This window comes from Tursiops truncatus, chromosome 2 (assembly GCF_011762595.2).
Source record: "Tursiops truncatus isolate mTurTru1 chromosome 2, mTurTru1.mat.Y, whole genome shotgun sequence".
NCBI lineage: Eukaryota > Metazoa > Chordata > Mammalia > Artiodactyla > Delphinidae > Tursiops > Tursiops truncatus.
Genome location: NC_047035.1, coordinates 168,437,018 through 168,458,626, shown reverse-complemented (window position 1 = coordinate 168,458,626; position 21,609 = coordinate 168,437,018). Strand labels below are relative to the sequence as shown.

Sequence of the window (21,609 nt, the reverse complement as noted above, 5' to 3'; positions counted from 1 at the left end):
TACTAGATCACTGGCTTATTATAAAAGGACAGAACTCAGGAACGGCCAGGTAGAAGAGATGCATAGGGAAGGTATGGGGAAGGGGCATGCCCTCTCCCAGCGGCATTCTATCTGCAGGTGGTATGTGTCATATCTGTCTGTTAGAAACACTCAGTGTTGTCCGGACAGTAGCTTGAAATCGGAGATGGTGAAGATACTTGGAGCGGCAAGACACCTTTTGGTTAGAGTGGTGGCCAGCTGTGACAGCTACCAGAAGGCTTGCTCTTTAGAGGATTTCCTTTGAGGGTGATACCAGGGCTCCAGCAAATGCTACAAAGTAAAACTCTCTCCTTCCAGAAAGCCAACTGTTAAACACTCACCAGCACCCGCATCGGGCCTGCCCACTCGCTTTTGTGTCTGAGATTGGGGTGCAGAGATGAACAGAGGCTTGTTCAAAGTCCTGCAGCCAATAATAAGCGGGGCTAAGATTTGACTTGGGTCTTCCAGTTCCTGCCAAGATGCTCTTCCTATTACACAGATATGTTAGTGGTGAAAGGTCCGAGGGTCGGGGGTCAAGTTCAGCTGTGAGCACTTATCTCCAGGGTTCCTGTAACATAAGTGAAAGCTCTGTACGGAGTAGAGTCATAAATGAGGAGAGGGGATGAGTAACACAGAAATCAAATGCAGTTGGCAGCGGGGTGGTCGTCTGCTCCCTTTGATCAGTTAGGGGGATAAGTCGAGAGATGCAGAGACCAGGTACTGAACTGTGTCCCTAATGCACGGTGATAAAATTATTGAATGGAAGAATGACTCAAGAATGAAGAACACTCGTCACCACCTGATATTATGGTATAGACGCGCATTTGCTAGTTTATTTTACATCTCCCCCGTTAGAATGTAAGCTCCATGAGGGCAGGGACCTAGTCTTGTGTGCTGCTATACACCCAGCTCTCAGAACAGTGCTTGGCACACAGAATATGCTCAATAAATACTGTTGAATGAATGAATGACCCAGTCCTGCCGCATCTTGGCCTCATATGGCTCCAACTCCCAGGGGAAGCTTTGCCCAGAGGAACGTGCCTGGTGACATCAGCATTGGGGACGCTCTAACCTGTGAAAGGCCGCTAGGCTCTTGGTGACCATCATTTGTCTTTTTTCTTAGATGACGGAAGGCCGTCGATGTCAAGTACATCTTCTTGATGACCGGAAGCTGGAACTCCTAGTACAGGTAAATGACTTTCGGCCAACTTTCTAAGTCTCTTCTGTGACTGATGCAGTTCAGACTTTGATTCAGCTGAAGGGTGGGTGAGAATATAAACTGTGTTAAAACCTCTGTTAAAATCTGCGAGTGAGGACCGGGGCACACGGTGGTATCTGTGTGTGTGTGTGAGTGCTATTTTTGCTCATTCTGTGTCTTTGTGCGCCACACCTAAGGCATTCGAGGCCAGATGTAGATCTAACCTATTGTTACAAACCTCTAGAAAAGGAAATTCCACAACTGCCATTAACTAATCTTTCTACGTGGAAGGAGTTAACTATAATATAACCTAGAGAACTCTTGCTACAATTAAGACTGATTTTGTCATCTTCCTGGCTCAGAGGGGATAGAAAACAGTTCGTTGTTTTCAAGTTACGCCTTCATAGATGTGAAGAAAGAAAAACAATCTCCTGGCTCTGTCTTCCCTCTAAGGGCTCAGTAACCCCCGATCCCCTCCCATAGGTCATCACTGCCATCGCTGTTGACCATCTATACGTCAGTTAACACACAGGAAATCAATCCATTTATCCCCAAACTAAGAACATATCAGTGGCAGAGAAGTCAGAGCAGGAATTAGAATCATAGACCCTGGTTTTGTTCAGCTTCAAAAAATATGTATCATTGTTTTCCTCAAAGCCCTAAAGAATGACGTTGCCAAACTTGATTTAAAGAACTTCTCTCTAAATCTGTTGCTTGCTTCCAGCTTTTCTAACTCGATTTGCTTGATATTCTCCAATGTCTATAAAAATTCTCAGGGCAGTGCCCCTCATCCTCCCTCATATTTTGCCCTGAAGGAGCTACAGTACATCAGGAGGTTGAAATGATGCCCAGACACTCAGATCTCTTACTTGTACTTGCTGCTGGGATTTGAAAATGTTCAAACTGCCAACTTAAAGAGTGAATACTTTTAATAAGATTTCAATTATAAAGGTATTACAAATGCAGCGTAGGGAAGAGAGAAACCGTGGGAAGAAGCTCAAAACCATAACATACTAGTTTGACTACTATTCTCACTTTAGCAGATTCCTTTCCAGCTTTTTCTCATCTTTGTATTTCTTACATGGTTGTAATCATAATGTGTGACTAATTCTCTGTATTTTTTTTCACTTAACGTCTTTCATCAGCCCTTTCCAAGTTACTGTAAGTTGTCATCTTTGTTAATAGCTGCATAAATTCCAGAAATGGATATTCCATTAGTATCAAATCATTCACCCGTTTGGGTCCATTGAAGGTTTCTTTACAATTTTTCCACGATTACAAGTAAATGCTGTGATTAATTTATCTACCTGTGTAGGGTTCTTTCACATTTTGGATTACGTCCTTGTTAGATTAGATTCAGAGGATCACATTCATATTAAGAGTTAAAACTTCCGCTTGGCTTTGGAGGGTGGGGCAGTGGACAGGACTGCAAAGTGAGCAAGGTCTCTTCAGTTAGCAGCTTCACTAACTAACAAAGCATTTGGAGCTTTAAATTGTTAAGAAGCATCTTCAGATGCTTAGAGGTGAGCGGTCTGGTGTGTTTTAGTTGCTTTTTTTATACCAACTCTTAGAAAGCAGCCGCTCTCTTAAACAGGAAATAAGACCTCAAGTGGCAGTGAAATGACAGTCCGTCGGCCAGCCTGCCCTGGGAAAGTATGATTGGGGGCATCTGAAGTGGACTCGAGTCACAGAAAAGAGATGTAATTACTGATGTGCAGCAGTTTTGGAAAGGTCATCCTCAACCCTTGACCGTCAAGAAAATGTTGAATTAGGCTAAACAAGAGAAGTTCATACTCTTCCCATCCCTTTTTAGAACATGCTTCAAATGTTATTCCCTCTTCCTAGAACACTCCTTCCCATACCCTCACCTCTGTCCCTGGATGGTTTCTGTTAAACTTTCAGTTCACAGCTTAGAAGACACTTTCCCCACCAAGGCTTTCCCCGGCCCCCCTGCCCCTCCCAGGTCTGGGTCTTACTGTTACCAAACCAGCCTTGGGTCTACTGTCCTGCATGCAGTAAAGCTGGCTGCTGATACCAAGTTGTGGTGAAGGGAAGTGCAACATTTATCGCAGGCACCAAGCAAGGAGTTTGGGAAGCTAATCTTCACAAGGCCTGAACTCCCAACGGCTTTCAGGGAACGCTTTTTAAAGACAGGATGAGGAAGAGGGTTGCGGGGTGTGTAATCAGCTCATGGACATTCTTCTGATTGGTTGGTGGAGAGGTAATCGGGAGTCAACATCATCAACCTTCTGCTTCCAACCAGTCTGGGGTCTGCGTGCCTGTGGTCAGCGTACACTTAACTTCTTCCACCTGGTGAGGGGCTTAGTACCTCCAGAACGGCTCAAAGGATATGGTTCAGAATATTATCTGTGACCCTTGAGTCCTTGATTTTGTTTAATGGCTAAACGATTATTATTTTCTCTGACTTGACTGTTTTCCTTTGTTTTTGCATTTTCTCACTTCTCTGATTAAATTTGCTCTTTGGAACTTGGGGAAGGCCTAGGAGGCTAAAGTTCTTCTATAAACAAGAGGCAGGCGGAGGCCATGGGGTGTCTGTCCGGGAAGGCTCCTGGGGTCCTGCTCAGTGACATTAGCTGTCACCCTTCCCCCTGAGGTTTCCCTCTTGCTGTCACAACTCATCACAACTCACTGCCATTGCCTGTTTACTTCTCAGCGTTTCCCAGAGCCACCAACAATTTGAGGGCTGGGTCTGTGTCATGATCACTGTGTGTCCCCAGCACTCAGCCCAGTGCCTGGCACATAGGTCACTAAATAGATCCTTGTGGAATGAAAGAATGGGCAAATCCTAAGATAACCGTGGAAGTACCTCCCCAAAGGACCACAGAACCAATTGCTCTGCAGAGAACCAAAAAAAAAAAGAAAACATGGAAGCAGCCTAATTGTCCATCGATGGAGGAATGGATAAAAAAAAGATGTGGTGCATATATACAATGGAATACTACTCGACCATAAAAAAGAACAAAATAATGCCATTTGCAGCGACATGGATGGACCTAGAGATTGTCACACTGAGTGAAGTAAGTCAGACAGAGAAAAACAAATATATGACATTGCTTGTATGTGGAATCTAAAAAACTGGTACAAATGAACTTATTTACGAAACAGAAATAGAGTTACAGATGTAGAAAACAAATGTATGGTTACCAAGGATGAAAGGGAGGTGAGGAGGGATAAATTGGGAGATTGGGATTGACATATACACACTACTATATATAAAATAGGTAACTAATAAGAACCTACTGTAACTAGACAACCACAGAGATTATTTCCTGCACCGGTGCAGACCTGGCCACTCTGAATGGAAGCATTTCCCTTCTCTGGGTTACAGAGCACAATGGCGATAATCCCAACATCGAAGGCTTATTATAAAGCCGTTTGAGATTACGTAGTGGAATCTGCACATCCAAATTCCTGTTGACCTTGAGTAAATCCCACATTACCTGTACAGGGGAAAGAGCAAAGGTCAGGAGTGCACACACGGGAATTTAACATTTGAAAGGCTTATCCCTAAATCCACAGGCAGGTCCCTGACACCACGACATTACCATGTACCTCCCTAAGTCCTTAAATTGCACTTAAGGACAGCTGGAACGATGCTACAACACAAGGATGTCATTCGGTAACAAGTCAAGCCTTCAACTTTGCTCATCCGTTTGGACTTCGTTCAGCTGCATCACACTCCCATCCAACCCAGAGACAGTGGCATTTGCGCTGTTGCCCAAAACTGTTTCAACCAATTAGAAGTGTACTCGAAAAAGCCCGCATCAAAATGAGAGAGGCCGCCATCATGTACGTCTCTCAATCAACCTCTTCTTGACGCTTCCATAACCAGACAAGAGGGCGTCATGCATGTTTTGTATTAAACTGAACTCCTCACGTCTGCTCTGCATACAGTTATTCCTTTAAAATGACTTTCTTCACTTTTTTTCTGACCTGAATGCGTGTTTAAGGGAGCATTTGGGAAGCAAAGAAAGGGAAATGTGCTTTAGCCTTAGTAAGAGTCATTGCGTTAAGATGGAGAAGAATTTCCTGACAGTGAGGGTCGGTCGGTGGAGAACTGGAAGCCATAAATGGGAAGATTCTGGGCCCTTTCTCTTGGGTTTTTTAAACATAGAGTAGATTTTCGCTAGATTGGAATGCCTGAGGTGTGGTCCTTCCTTATGAGGGTCTCTTGAGGCTTATGATACTACATGAGATCCTGTCCTCCAGGAAGAAAGGCCAGTGCAAGAAAAACAGACCTGTTTTTTAAAGCCCTTTCCCAGCACTTTAGATGAGTGGGTATTATGCTCTGTTGGCAGAATTTCTTCCCTTTGATGGCAGAGCAAATCAGAGTCCTCTCCATCCCCGCAGCTCTGCCACAGTGGGAGCTGTGATGCGGGGCAGATCCTAGGATTACCGTGTCTCTCTAACCCCATCTCTAAGTGGCCATCGGCAGCACATTGATAACTGTCTACTTCATTAAAATAGAGGAACAAAGTGTCCTGTGATTCTGAGAAACGGAACAAACTTCAACAAGTCAGTGTTTTTCAAGAGAATTAAAGAGAGTAGCTACACTGTTGTTCTCAGTTACATGGTGTCCCTAATCTTGAGAAAACCAGTGGGACGGAAACATCAGGAGAGATTTAAAGCTACACTGCAGAGTACATTGGAGCCCTTGAAATGTGGCCAGTCCCAGTCAAGATGGGCTGTGAGTGTGGAATATGCACCAGATTTTAAAGCTTCATATTTTTTTAAATAAAAGGAAAATATCTTATTAATGATTTTTATATCGATGATTCCATGTTGGAATGATAATATTTGGGGTGAGGTGAAAGAAAATACATAATTAAAATTAATCTCACCTATTTCTTGTTCCTTGTTTCATTTGGCTACTAAAAACGTTACAATTTCCTATTGGCCTCCCATGATATTTCTGTTGGACAGCGATCTTTTTTTTTTTTAAATAGATCTTCATTGGAGTATAATTGCTTCACAGTACTGTGTTAGTTTCTGTTGTACAACAAAGTGAATCAACCATATGCATACATATATCCCCCTATCCCATCCCTCTTGCGTCTCCCTCCCACCCTCCCTATCCCACCCCTCTAGGTGGTCACAAAGCACCGAGCCAATCTCCCTGTGCAGCTACTTCCCACTAGCTATCTGTTTTACATTTGGTAGTGTATATATGTCCATGCCACTCTCTCACTTCGTTCCAGTTAACCATTTCCCCTCTCCATGTCCTCAAGTCCATTCTCTGTGTCTTCCTCTTTATTCCTGCCCTGACGTTAGGTTCATCAGTACCATTTTTGTTTTTTTAGGATTCCATACATATGCAGTAGCATATGGTATTTGTTTTTCTTTCTGACTTACTTCACTCTGTATGACAGACTCTAGGTCCATCCATCTCACTACAAATAACTCAATTTCATTTCTTTTTATGGCGAGTAATATTCCATTGTATATATGTGCCACATCTTTATCCATTCATCTGTCAATGGACATTTACGTTGGTTCCATGTCCTGGCTATTGTAAATAGTGCTGCAGTGAACATTGTGGTACATGTCTCTTTTTGAATTATGGCTTTATCAGGGTATATGCCCAGTAGTGGGATTGCTGGGTCGTATGGTAGTTCTATTTTTAGTTTTTTAAGGAACCTCCATACTGTTCTCCATAGTGGTTGTATCAATTTACATTCCCACCAACAGTGCAGGAGGGTTCCCTTTTCACCACACCCTTTCCAACATTTATTGTTTCTAGATTTTTTGATAATGGCCGTTCTGACCGGTGTGAGGTAATACCTCATCGTAGTCGTGATTTATATTTCTCTAATAATTAGTGATGTTGAGCATCTTTTCATGTGCCTCTTGGCCATCTGTATGTCTTCTTTGGTGAAATTTCTATTTAGCTCTTCCACCTATTTTTTAATTGGATTATTTGTTTTTTTGATATTGAGTTCCATGAGCTGTTTGTATATTTTGGAGATTAATCCTTTGTCCGTTGTTTCATTTGCAAATATTTTCCCCCATTCTGAGGGTTGTCTTTTCATCTTGTTTATGGTTTCCTTTGCTGTGCAAAAGCTTTTAAGTTTCATTTGTTCAGGTTTTAAGGTCCTATTTGTTTATTTTTATTTTCATTACTCTAGGAGGTGGGTCAAAAAAGATCTTGCTGTGGCTTATGTCAAAGATTGGTTTTCCTATGTTTTCCTCGAAGAGTTTTATAGTGTCTGGTCTTACATTTAGGTCTTTAATCCATTTTGAGTTTATTTTTGTGTATGGTGTTAGGGAGTGTTCTAATTTCATTCTTTTACATGTAGCTGTCCAGTTTTCGCAGCACCACTTATTGAAGAGGCTGTCTCTTCTCCATTGTATGGTCTTGCATCCTTTGTCGTAAATTAGGTGCCCATATGTGTGTGGGTTTATCTCTGGGCTTTCTATCCTGTTGCATTGATCGATATTTCTGTTTTTGTGCCAGTACCTTACTGTCTTGATTACTGTAGCTTTGTAGTGCAGTTTGAAGTTGGGGAGCCTGATTCCTCCAGCTCCATTTTTCTTTCTCAAGATTGCTTTAGCTATTCGGGGTCTTTTGGGTTTCCATAAAAATTGTAAAATTTTTTGTTCTAATACTGTGAAGAATGCCACTGGTAGTTTGATAGGAATTGCATTGAATCTGTAGATTACTTTGGGTAGTATAGTCATTTTCACAATATTGATTCTTCCAATCCAAGAACATGGTATATTTCTCCATCTGTTTATGTCATCTTTGATTTCTTTGATCAGTGTTTTATAGTTTTCTGAGTACAAGTCTTTCGCCTCCTTTGGTAGGTTTATTCCTAGGTATTTTATTCTTTTTGTTGCGACGGTAAGTGGGATTATTTCCTTAATTTCTCTTTCTGATTTTTCGTTGTTAGTATATAGGAATGCCAGAGATTTCTGTGCATTAATTCTGTATCCTGCAACCTTACCGAATTCATTGTTTAGTTCTAGTAGTTTTCTAGTAGCATCTTTAGGATTTTCTCTATATAGTATAATGCCATCTGCAAACAGTGAAATTTTTACTTCTTCTTTTCCAATTTGTATTCCTTTATTTCTTTTCCTTCTCTGATTTCCATGGCTAGGACTTCCAAAATTATGTTGAATAAGAGTGGCAAGAGTGGACATCCTTATCTTTTCCCTGATCTTAGAGGAAATACTTTCAGTTTTTCACCATCGAGCATGATGTTGGCTGTGGGTTTGTCATATATGGCCTTTATTATGTTGAGGTAGTTTCCCTTTATGCCCATTTTCTGGAGAGTTTTTATCATAAATGATTGTTGAATTTTGTCGAAAGCTTTTTCTGCACTTATTGAGATGATCATATGGTTTTTATTCCTTAATTTGTTAATGTGGTGTATCACATTGATTGATTTGCGTATATTGACGAATCCTTGCATCCCTGGGATAAATCCCACTTGATCATGGTGTATGATCCTTTTAATGTGCTGTTGGATTCTGTTTGCTAGTATTTTTTGTTCAGGATTTTTGCATGTATGTTCATCAGTGATATTGGTCTATAATTTTCTTTTTTTGTGATATCTTTTTCTGATTTTGGTATCAGGGTGTTGGTGACTTCATAGAATGAATTTAGGAGTGTTTCTCCCTCTGCAGTTTTTTGGAAGAGTTTGAGAAGGATTGGTGTTAGCTCTTCACTAAATGTTTGATAGTATTCGCCTGTGAAGCCATCTGGTCCTGGACTTCTGTTTGTTGGAAGATTTTGAATTGCAGTTTCAATTTCATTACCTGTGATAGGTCTGTTTATATTTTCTAATTCTTCCTGGTTCAGTCTTAGAAAAGTGTACGTATCCAAGAATTTTTCCATTTCTTCGTGGTTGTCCATTTTATTGACATATAGTTGTTGGTAGTGGTCTCTTATAATCCTTTGTATTTCTGTGGTGTCAGTTGTGATTTCTCCTTTTTCATTTCTAATTTTATTGATTTGCGTCCTCTCCCTTTTTTTCTTGATGAGTCTGGCTAAGGGTTTATCAATTTTGTTTATCTTCTCAAAGAACCAGCTTTTAGTTTTATTGATCTTTGCTATGGTTTTCTTTGTTTCTATTTCATTTATATCTGCTCTGATCTTTATGATTTCTTTCCTTCTACTGATTTTGGGTTTTCTTTATTCTTCTTTCTCTAGTTGCTTTAGGTGTAGGGTTAGATTGTTTATTTGAGATATTTCTTGTTTCTTGAGGTGAGATTGAATTGCTATAAACTTCCCTCTTAGAACTGCTTTTGCTGCATCCCATAGATTTTGGGTCATCGTGTTTTCATTGTCATTTGTTTCTGTGTACTTTTTATTTCTTCTTTGATTTCTTCAGTGATCTCTTGGTTATTTAGTAGCACACTAAATAGCCTCCATGTATTTAGCCTCCATGTTTAGCCTCCATGTATTTGTGTTTTTTACAGATTTTTTCCTCTAATTGATTTCCAGTCTCATCGCATTGTGGTCAGAAAAGATGCTTGATACAATTTCAATTTTCTTAAATTTTCCAAGGCTTGATTTGTGACCCAAGATGTGATCTGTCCTGGAGAATGTTCCACGTGCACTTGAGAAGAAAGTGCATTCTGCCACTTTCGGGTGGAATGTTCTATAAATGTCAATTAAAACTATTTGGTCTGTTGTGTCATTTAAAGCTTGTGTTTCCTTATTTATTTTCTGTTTGGATGATCTGTCCATTGGTGTAAGTGGTGTGTTAAATTCCCCTACTATATTATTGTGTTACTGTTGATTTCCCCTTTCATGGTTGTTAGCATTTACCTTGTGTATTGAGGTGCTCCTACGTTGCATGCGTAAACATTTATAATTATTATATCTTCTTGGATTGATCTCTTGATCATTATGTAGTGTCCTTCCTTGTCTCTTGTAACAGTCTTTATTTTAAAGTCTATTTTATCTGGTATGAGTATTGCTACTCCAGCTTTCTTTTGATTTCCATTTGCATGGAATATCTTTTTCCATCCCCTCACTTTCAGTCTCTATGTGTTCCTAGGTCTGAAGTGGGTCTCTTGTAGACAGCATATATATGGATCTTGTTTTTGTATCCATTCAGCCAGGCTGTGTCTTTTGGTTAGGACATTTAATCCATTTACATTCAAGGTTATTATTGCTATGTATGTTCCTATTACCATTTTCTTAATTGTTTTTGGTTTGTTTTTGTGGGTCTTCTTCTTCTCTTGTGTTTCCCACCTAAAGAAGTGTCTTTAGCATTTGCTGTAAAGCTGGTTTGGTGGTGCTGAATTCTCTTAGCTTTTGCTTGTCTGTAAAGCTTTTGATTTCTCCATCGAATCTGAGTGAGATCCTTGCTGGCTAGAGTAATCTTGGTTGTAGGTTTTTCTCTTTCATCACTTTAAGTATATCCTGCCGCTCCCTTCTGGTCTGCAGAGTTTCTGCTGAAAAGTCAGCTGATAACCTTATGGGGATTCCTTTGTACGTTATTTTTTGTTTTTCTCTTGCTGCTTTTAATATTTTTTCTTTGAATTTAATTTTTATTAGTTTGATTAATATGTGTCTTCGTGTGTTTCTCCTAGGGTTTACCCTGTATGGGACTCTCTGTTTTTCCTGGACTTCGGTGACTATTTCCTTTCCCATGTTAGGGAAGTTTTCCACTATAATCTCTTCAAATATTTTCTCAGACCCTTTCTTTTTCTCTTCTTCTTCTGGGACCCCTATAATACGGATGTTGGTACGTTTAGTGTTGTCTCAGACGTCTCTGAGATTGTCTTCAATTCTTTTCATTCTTTTTTCTTTATTCTGTTCCTCCGTAGTTATTTCCACCATTTTGTCTTCCAGCTCACTTATTTGTTCTTCTGCCTCAGTTATTCTGTTATTGATTCCTTCTAGTATATTTCTCATTTCAGTTATTTTGTTGTTCATCTCTGTTTGTTTGCTCTTTAGTTCTTCTAGATATTTGTTAAACATTTCTTGTATTTTCTCATTCTGTTTCTGAGATTCTGGATCATCTTTACTATCATTACTCTAAATTCTTTTTCAGGTAGATTGCCTATTTCCTCTTCATTTATTTGATCTTGTAGGATTTTATGTTGCTCCTTCATCTGACATATTTTTTTGCTGTCTCCTTTTTTTTTTTTTTTTTTTTTGTTGAGTGGGATTGTGTTCCTGTCTTACTGGTTGTTTGGCCTGAGGCTTCCAACACTGGAGTTTGTAGGCTGTTGGGTAGAGCTAGGTCTTGGTGCCGAGATGAGGACCTCCGGGAGACCTCACTCTGATGAATATTCCCTGGGGTCTGAGGTTCTCTGTTAGTCCAGTGGTTCGGACTCAGAGCTCCCATCGCAGGAGCTTTGGCCTGACCCCTGGCTCGTGAAACAAGATCCCGCCAGCCACAGAGAGCAGCAAAAGAAAAAAGAAAAAAAAAAGAGAACAATAACAAAGTAGAAAATAAAATTAGACTAGGAAACTAACAGATATGTTAGAAAGAATATAAGAATCAACAACCGGAAGGTAAAACAGAACCATAATAGTTAAAAACACAAAGGTGGAAAAGACCTTGGCTGTGGAGGGCGGGGCCTAAGCAGGGGTGGTGGGTGGGGCCTATGCTTACAACCCACAGGACTGGAAAAGGCCCTGGGCGGGTGTGGAGGGTGGAGCTTAGGCTCACTGGACCAGAGGGGCCCAGGCTTGCCTCCTGCCTCTGGTCTCAGAGGGCAGGAAAGGCCCTCCACTCCTCTCCCCCTCCTGCTGTCCTGGAGGGTCCCTCCCAACTGCCTCTCCTGCTCTCCTCCACCCCCCCACCCCCACCTCCCTCCTATGTCCCCAGGTCCCATGTGGCCTGTTGGGGGGCAGGGTTGGAGGGCAGGGCACCCAGCCTGGGAGCCCAGCAGTCTTCCCTGGCCTGAGTGGGTGGGGCAAATGCCCTCTGCTCCTCTCCTGGAGGGCCCCTCCCACCTGCCCCTCCTGTTCTCCCCCAGCCTCCTGCCTATGCCCCCAGGACCACTGCAGCCCAGAGGGGACCACTGAGGGCCTAGGACCTGGCCCGAGAGCCAGGCAGACTTCCCCGGCCGATTGGGTGGGGGATACGCTGGGCGCACTCTCCCCTGATCTGAGCCCCTGAGGGTCTTTCCAGCCTTGGGAACCCCTCCCCCCTCTCAGCCACCCCTCAGGGGCTCTGGTCCTGTCCGGCCTCCACTTCTCCTCCCCGCTCAGTCCCCCCATGTCCTGCAGGTTCGCTTGGGGCTTCCTCCCATCTCCTTGGGTGTCGAGGTCCCCCACCAGCGTTTGGCAGGCGCCCTAGTTGTAGGGAGACCTGAACTCCATGTCTTCCCACACCACCATCTTGACTCCTCCCCATTTCTCCAGTTTTTCAGCAATCTTTGAAGGATTAAGAGTAGAGCATTTAAGTAAGAGAAAAAATTATGACCCTAATAGACTTAAGGTTATCCAGATTTCCTACTGGATGTCCTCCACAATAATGCTGGGACTTTACCGTTCTTCACAGTAGAGTTTCTCTGGAGCGTATCTCATTTAATCTCCACATTAACTGTGTAAAGAAGATGCTGACTCAGGTGAGGAAACAGAAATTCAGAAAGGTCGATTAACTTGCTCAAGGTCACAGAGTAGTATATGCAGCTGGAACATTGATCCTCTGATGTCTCAGCCTGTTCCCTTTCACTGCACAAGTAAGAAGTATATACAATAAATATCTGAGATGTGAGGTAGTTCGTGTATAATGTGGCTGCCATGTTGGCCCCAACACCAGCTTCATAAATTACCGGAATTAAAGGCTTAAAACCTCATCTCAGGTCGAGAACTGAAGACAGGCTTCCCTGGGTCATTTCGTCTGTTTGAACTCAGTTTCTAATCGATACAGTGAAGATGTACAGATTTGACACATGACGAAGAGTTTCTGCATCGTGTTGAAGCCTGAGGGTATCAGGTGTGGAAGACATTTAGGCAGCAGCAGATTAAATAATTCTTGCCTTGTCATCACTTTTCTCTGCCTGACAAAGATGCTAGTGATACTGGCTTAAAGGTTAAGTAAGTTAATATGAGCTCTGAATAAAGCAGCACTGAAGGCAAAGCCCATTACCTATAATGGGCTTAAAAAATACAAGCTGGATATGACTTTTTTAGAAAACCTGGAGCTCTGCTAGTGCTGCGTGGAATAAGTGAACAGCCCTGGGTTCTCTGCACGTGCGCACATACCCACATACACAGGCAGATACGCTCACCCCCCATCCTCAGCTACTTCCGGGGTTTATCACGTTCTTTTGTAAAAATACAAAGGATTGTTCTCTACCGAGGAAGCCAGGAATTCCCCCAGAACGCACTTTGCCAAGAGAAGAAATATACAGAGTTGATTCTGTATCTTCTCCACCGAGAAGGGTGGTCTGCTCCACCCGCTGGCCCATCTGCTGAAGCGTGAGCTGCCTCGGCCATCTGCTCCTGTCTGGTCTGAAGTCACCAGGAGGTACAGCCTCAGCCAGTGGTGGGAAGCCCTGTGCAGAAGCTGGGAGCAGACCGAGGGCCCGGGTGGGGTGTGATGAACCTTCTGTCCGGGACCTCCCAGGCCACCAGCCCACCTCATAAAACGAGCCAGAGGGGGAGTCAAGCAGCACTGCTTTGGGCTGACCTCAGACGTCACCGTGATCACCGTCACCATTTGTCAAGCTTCTCGCTGCAAAGCTGGGCACTCCCCCAAATGAGCCAGACAGATGTCTTTCCAGCCCCTGGGGGTGGCTGATAATATGTAATCTTAAAGGCACATGGTGAAGCAAATAGATGTTAAAGTATAGATTAGAGGTGGCGAACATAATGGTACGGAATGGTCACTCTACATGGAATCAAAAACTCATTTAGTGGCTTGGAGAAATAAGAAATAGTCCTTAAAGTACACCCTTGGGAGCCACAAGCAGCTCACGAGTTTTCCGCCTTTGGCAAGAAGAGGGAGGGACCTGTACCTCCTCCCTTCTGCATCAAGGACCTTTCTGGAAAAGTTGGTGAACTCTGCTGTGCTCGACAACAAAGGAGAATCCCAGTCTCCTGGCGGGGCTGTGACAGAGGAGGGTCAGGATACGGCAGATTGATGCAGTCATCCAGGGACCCCACCCAGACACGCATCCCAGCATACACGCGCACACAGCTCCAGGAGCAGACAGCTCAGCCGGCCACAGGGCGAGGAGGGGAAGCCATCTCCCAGGCAGTTGGGGTCCAGGCTCTGGTTGCCTAGCGGTATCCCCTTCTTTGCCCCCCTCCCCTACCTTACCCTCCTTCCATGCCCACCCCTCCGTTTCTGTGCCCCATTCTCCCTTGATGTTAATTTTAACCAGCCTTTAAATGTACTACTTGGAACGATTGAAACGGCCAATATTTGGCTGACTTTGTTATGCCGAAAGGACAGCTTTATGGGATTGTGTGGAGGACGAGAAAGGAACATTTAAGAGAGGAAGACAGTGCATCTCCTCCCCTCCCAGGAACGAGCCTCTGGAAAGTTGACATTGCGGCTTTGTTTTGTGTGTGTGTGTGTGTTACTGCTGAGTTATTTGTTTCTTTGATCCCTTTACAAACTCGTTTCCACCAACTCTCTAAGGTAGCACAAGGCAGTGTTGGCAGAAAGGAGCCTTGGGAGATGGGTGGGAACTGTGGGCTGCTGGTTTAGCATCTCTGCTCAAGAGGGATGAGAAAGGCGAGTGATAAAGACGAGCTTAACGCACGGTGCAGGTCAGCAAAATGTGAATAACTGTGTTTATAAAACCCACGCACATGCGTACCCACTGCCCTCACCCTCACCCCACCCCCCAAGAGAGTGTGGAGATGGAGAGAGGGCTGGCCACCTGGGAAGGGTGGCTTCACAGGAATCGGGGTGTTAACAAATCTGGGTGTTGTTTTGTTTTTCCGCCGCTAACTCACAGATTGACTTTTGGCACATGGCTCATTTCAAGTACTTGCGCATTTGGTGAATCTCTATTATTCATCTTTCCCTACGCTACGCAGATCTCAGCGTGCCTCCCTCTGGGGCAGGAGGTCACGTCTAGAGGTGAGAAATGATTATTCGGGCTGTACGACTTTTTACACATCCAGGGGTGGGTGTTCTTAATTCTAAAACGGGCTGCATGTTCTCACGACTTGCTCCCCAGTGACTGCGACAGCCCCCCTTTCTCTGTGCAGTGATACCAAGGGCACCCTGTCCTCCATAATAAGGAGAGGGTGCAGGAGGATTCGGGGGACAGAGCTATGCATTCTGGCAGCCTTTGCTGCAACTTGTCCCATCTGGCCCAGAGATGGACGGAAGGGAGGGAGATGGGGGAAGCGATCGCCTCTCCTGGGAAACACGGTGTGATCCGTATCAGAGGTGGTGGAGAAGGAATCGGAGCTCTGGGGACATCTCAGCTGCTCTGTGCTTTCCCCTGCCTCTTCCGCCGCTGTGGCCCTGCCTCAGAGCCCTTGAATCTCTCTGCTGTCCAGTTTCCTCACTTGCCCAGCAAAGACCTAACAATTTAGCTGTCAAACAACACAGAAGATTTCCAAGTCTTTCCAAAGTCCCCATCTCACACCTCAGCCACCTCCTAGGTACAGGCAGACTGCGGAGATATTGCAGGTTTTGTTCCAGGGACTGCAAGAAAGCAAGTTGCACAGTGTTTCGTCTTTCTCTGTCTGACTTATTGCACTATGCATAGTACCCTCCAGGTCCATCCGTGTTGTTACAAAAATTTTTTCATTCTTTTTTATGGCTGAGTAATATTACTTTGTGTGTATGTGTGTGTGTGTGTGTGTGTGTGTGTGTGTCATGACTTCTTTTTTTAAAATTTATCTTATTGAAGTATAGTTGATTTACAATGTGTTAATTTCTACTGTACAGCAAAGTGATTCAGTTATGCATAGATATATATTCTTTTCCATTATGGTTTATTACAGGATACTGAATATAGTTCTCTGTGCTGTACAGTAGGACCTTGTTGTCTATCCATTCTCTATATAAATGCTTACATCTACTAACTCCAAACTCCCACTCCATCCCTCCACCACACCCTCTCCCCCTTGACAACCACAAGTCTGTTGTCTATGTCTGTGAGTCTGTTTCTGTTTCATAGATAAGTTCATTTGTATCATATTTTAGATTTCACATGTGAGTGATATCATACGGTATTTGTCTTTCTCTGTCTGACTTATTTCACTAAGCATAATACTCTCCAGGCCCATCCATGTTGTTGCAGATGGCAGAATTTCATTCTTTTTATGGCTGAGTAATATTCCTCTGTGTGTGTGTGTGTGTGTGTGTGTGTGTGTGTGTGTGTGTGTGTGTGTGTGTGTGTATCGTGATTTTTTTATCCGTTCATCTGTTGATGGTCACTTGAGTTGCTTCCCTTATCTTGGCAATTGTAAATACTGCTGCTATGAACACTGGGGTGCATATATCTTTTCAACTTAGTGATTTCATTTTCTTCAGATACATACCCCGGAGTGGGACTGCTGGATCCAATGGTAGCTCCATTTTTAGTTTTTTGAGGAACCTCTGTACTGTTCTCCATAGTGACTGCACCAAATGGCGTTCCCACCAGCAATGGTACCAGGGTTCACTCTTCTCCACACCCTCGCCACCATTTATCATTTGTTGTCTTTTTGATGATAGCCCCTCTATAAAAACATCGAATCACTATGTTGTACGCCTGAAACTAATATAATATTATAAATCAGCTATACTTCAATTTTAAAAATTACGTTTACACTAGTCTATTGTGTACAATAGCATTGTCTAAAAAAATGATGTACCTAGTTTCATTTAAAAACACTTTACTGCAAATACAACACTGTAAAGCAACTATACTTCAATAAAAAAATACTTTATTGCTAAAAAATGCTAACCCTCACCTGAGCCTTCAACAAGGCATAATCTCTGCTGGTGGAAAGGTCTTGCTGCCTGATCAAGGTGGTGGTAGCTGAAGACCAGGGCAGCTGTGGCCATTTCTTGAAATAAGACAGCAGTGAATCTTGTCACATCAGTTAGTTGACTCTTCCTTCACGAACTGTTTCTCTGGAGCATACAATGCTGTTTGATGGCATGTCACCCACAGTAGCACTTCGTTCAAAATTGGAGACAGTCTTCTCAAACCCTGCCGCTGCTTTATCAACTAGGCTTACGTCATATTCTAAATCCTTTATTGTCATCTCGACCACCTTCACAGCATCTTCACCAGGAGTAGCTTCCATCTTAAGAAACCACTTTCTTTGCTCATCCATAAGAAGCACCTCCTCATCCATTAAAGTTTTATCACGAGATTGCAGCAATTCAGTCACATCTTTAGGCTCCACTTCTTTTTTTTTTTTCTTTTTTTGCGGTACGCGGGCCTCTCACTGCTGTGGCCTCTCCCGTTGCGGAGCACAGGCTCCGGACGCGCAGGCTCAGCGGCCATGGCTCACGGGCCCAGCCGCTCCGCAGCATGTGTAATCTTCCCAGACCGGGGCATGAACCCATGTCCCCTGCATCGGCAGGCGGACTCTCAACCACTGCGCCACTAGGGAAGCCCCCAGCCTCCACTTCTAATTCTAGTTCTCTTGGGGTTTCCACCACATCTGCAGTTACAAGAGTGACGTCAAAGATAAATACAATGAATAATGAAAAATTTTGAAATATCATGAGAATTACCAAAATGCGACATGGAGACATGAAGTGAGCGAATACTGTTGGAAAAATGGGTCTGATAGAGTTGCTCAATTCAGGGTTGCCACAGACCTTCAGTTTGTAAAAAACAAAACAAAACAAAAACAGAATATCTGCAAAGTGCAATAAACTGATGTGCAGTGAAACAAGTTTTGCTCTGTGTGGAAGTGATCATCTAAGTGGCAGCTCCAGCTCCACAGACCAGCCCCAGCACCTTCCATGCTCCTCTTGAAATCCAGGTCATCTTTTCCTTGCACCTGCTTTAAAGGTGAGCCCACCGTTCTCCAAGGCAACCAAGCTTAGGAACCCAGCCTCCTTTTTTGCCTTATTCCTCAACGCTTTTCCCTTCCTGAAGTCTTGCCGCGTTTTTCCCTCTTAAGGAAATACCTTCCTTCTCCAGTTCTGCCGTCACCCTTGTGGATTTGCCATCGCCAGCATGCTCCTTGTCACCCTCTGTTTGCTCTGGTCCTGTCGTAGCCTCCTTGCTCACCTCCGTAATTCCACCCCAGTTTGTCCTGCACATCACACCCAGGTTATTCTTTCTGAACTACTGCTTTGTAACATATCTCTGCCCAGAAGCCTTCAGTCGTCCATCCTGTTTGAATTCTTCTGTCGGACTCTTACTTCCCTGCATAACCTGACTTTGTCAAGAGCAGTGTATTAAAGAGATGAAGGGTGTCATTTTGCCCCAAACTGCCTCTTCCACTGGGTGTGCCCTGTGGTGTCGTAGGTGCTACCCTTAGGCCAGCAGAGCTGGGGTCCTAAACTTTACCATCGCAGGCAGTTGTATGTATAGTGATGGACAGGCGCAGCCACGTGACCTGAGTCTAGTCTTTTAGACCAATGGTTCTCAAGCTGCTTTTAGTTCCAAAATCCTTTGTCCAAAATCATCCAAATGGAGGAAGTCTGAACCTCTCCGGCTTGTTCCTTACGCCTGATAAGGATTCCCCTGAGGGGGTCTCCGCAGACCCCCTGGGGTTTGGAAATCAGTATTCTAGATAGAAACCAGCAGATGGAAAATATAAGTGACCTTTGCTTTATGCAAATGAACACGTTCCTGAACAGTTCAATGTGACTTCAGGTTTAATTGCGTAAGCCAATTTTTAAATGCTTTGGGAAATTTTATAGCTTAGAGATTCATCATCACATGAGCTAACTGAGTACTTCTTTCTATACCAGACTGTTCTAAGTGTTTCCTATAAGCTGAATCATCAGATGATAATTAGCTCCATTATTCTTCCCATGGTTCAGATGAGGAAATTTCGGCACAGAGCAGTTAAGTAATTTATTCAGGGTGGCACAGCAGGGAAAGAGTAGGTATCTGATTCAAAATCAGGCCGTCTGGCTCTGAGGAAGGGCCGCTTGTCACCAGTACACTGAACGTACGGGCTCTGGGGCCAGATGGCCTGGCTTCAAAACCTGGCTGGAATTCAAATCAGTCAAGGTGCTGAAGTTAACGGCTTAACAGTCAGTAGCTCCATCATGTTGGTCAATCGTCCAGCCTCTTTAAGCTTCAGTTTCCTTAATAGTAACCTGGGAATCATAACTGCCTCCAGTCCTCCTGCTATAATTTCATCTGTAAATTGATACTAGAACCCGTCTCATAGAGTTATGATTAGGATTCAATGAATTAGAACATGCAACATGCTCAGAAGACTTCCTGGCACATCACGGGCCATCAGATGCCCAGGCTGGACCACTTAGTAACTATGGTAACCCCGGGCAAGCCACTTGCTTTGCTACCTTTCTGTAAAATGGGAATGTTAACTACCTCGGCCTTTGGGGAAATGCTACGTAATTTGTGGTGTTATTATACCTAGGAAGTAATTGGTCTTCCTTATAACGCTGTACAAGGCTTTATGGAGTATTTCTAGAGTTCAGTGCAAATTCATTTGACAAGTGATGGGGTTGAGTGTTGATCAAAAATGTCTTAATTGCTTAACCTTTTAGGCTTCCCAGCACATTGTCCCCCGATCTTTTTATGAACACTGGTTATCACTTCTAATCCTTCCAATGTCATATACAGCTCATATGACAAGGTCGTAGAGGACAGGCAGGATATCAGTGGACATGTAACCATGCCGAGTACTGACAAGCATCTAGCTGAGTGAATTCAGTTGTGACTTCCAATTATGTCAAAGCATGCTAATCACTCGTCATTCTGGGGGATAAAATAGGAAAAAAATGATTTTGATGGTTGCAGGCTGGTGTCTTATAAATGTCCCTATCCATAATACTTTACATTTAAAATGATCTTGAAGCATAATTATATATAAACGGCTGTGACGTGTGGGAGTGTAAAAACCGAAGGCATACGCTACGCCTCATGAGCAAGTTAGTGATTGGTTTCCCAGCTCATGATTCACAATCTCAAGTTTCCACACGTTCACGCGTTAACTGTTATTTCCCACTGAGGGCTGTATCCTTCCCAGAGAGTGCGGTGTGCTTGCCAGATTTTGTAGCCCAGAGTGGGATGGACATTTTTGGGCATTCAAATGCGTTCTTTGCGACTCCGCAAGGCTCAGAAGAACATGTGCAGAAGTAGGCCTGGTGGAATCCCAGCCATCTGAGATCATTCCCAGGAGAACTGCCTGGCTCCGGAGACACCTAGCTGCCAGTTCAAAACTGGTCGCAACCTTTTTCTTGGGGGGAAGATTTTAAAATCTCACGCGGAGTCCTTTGCCAGTGGCTTGGATCAGTACAGTGATTCTTTTTGTAATCTTTATTTTATATTAGAGTATAGTTGATTAACAACATTGTTAGTTTCAGGTGTACAGCAAAGTGACTCAGTTATACATATAATATGTATCTATTCTTTTTCAAATTCTTTTCCCATTTAGGTTATTACAGAGGATTGAGCAGAATTCCCTGTGCTCTACAGTAGGTCCTTGTTTGTTATCTGTTTTAAATCCAGCAGTGTGTACATGTCAATCCCAGATTCTCAATCTAACTATAATGATTCTTCCATTTTAAACTGTTGATCTTAGGATGCATTACGAGATTAAAGCTAGTCATATGTCGCTATTATAAAAATCTTTTATTAGCTTTCCTTACTTCTGTAATAGAGCCAGTGATTTTTAAAATAGCAGAAAGAGTATCAGTAGACTCATACAAAGGTATGTTGGACTTTAATAATCCCCCAAATGACCCCAGTTCTCCATTTCATTTAACAACATATCTGTAACAGAGTCAGAGAGGTGTGGGTACATCACTGCCTTCTCACCCGCCTTTCGGAGGTTAGTAAAATGATACATGAACTAATGAATACTAATATCACTATTAGTAGTGAAACTAATATCACTAATATTAGTGAAATATTAGTGAAACTAATATTTAGTGAACTAATATTTAGTGAACTAATAAACTAATATTAGTGAAACTAATATCACTAATGTGATATCGAAATGCCTGCACCGTTCAGTTGGCTTTGTCACACGCGCGCGCACGCACGCACACACACACACACACACACACACACACACAGTGTATGTATCTTAGGGCGTAGCACTTCCATGGAACCCTGAGTTCAACAAGCAGTGCTCTCACCAGATTGTATTCATAAGAACAAAAACAATCATCTTTCTGTTCCGCTTCACTTTGCCCTCAATGAGATTAAGTGCAGTTCCTTCTCCGGAAGTTCTCAGGCTCCCTGACTCAAGTGGTCGTGAGCCGGCTGCAGCAACTCCAAGTGCCACGTCTTCACGCAGCCACGGTCCAAAGCAGGAAGGGAGCTTCTCCTCTTGT

At 43.1% G+C, this 21,609-nt stretch overlaps 1 protein-coding gene across 10 annotated transcripts in view; it reads left to right on the top strand.

The window, feature by feature from the left end:
* The window catches only part of FRMD4A (FERM domain containing 4A), a 382,372-nt gene that overhangs the window by 160,264 nt on the left and 200,499 nt on the right, over positions 1–21,609 (top strand). For all 10 annotated transcript variants that reach the window (XM_073801673.1, XM_073801675.1, XM_073801678.1 and 7 more), the window contains exon 2: positions 1,142–1,207. In XM_073801673.1, the coding sequence (XP_073657774.1) occupies positions 1,142–1,207 (66 nt within the window). The remainder of the gene's footprint in view (positions 1–1,141; positions 1,208–21,609) is intronic.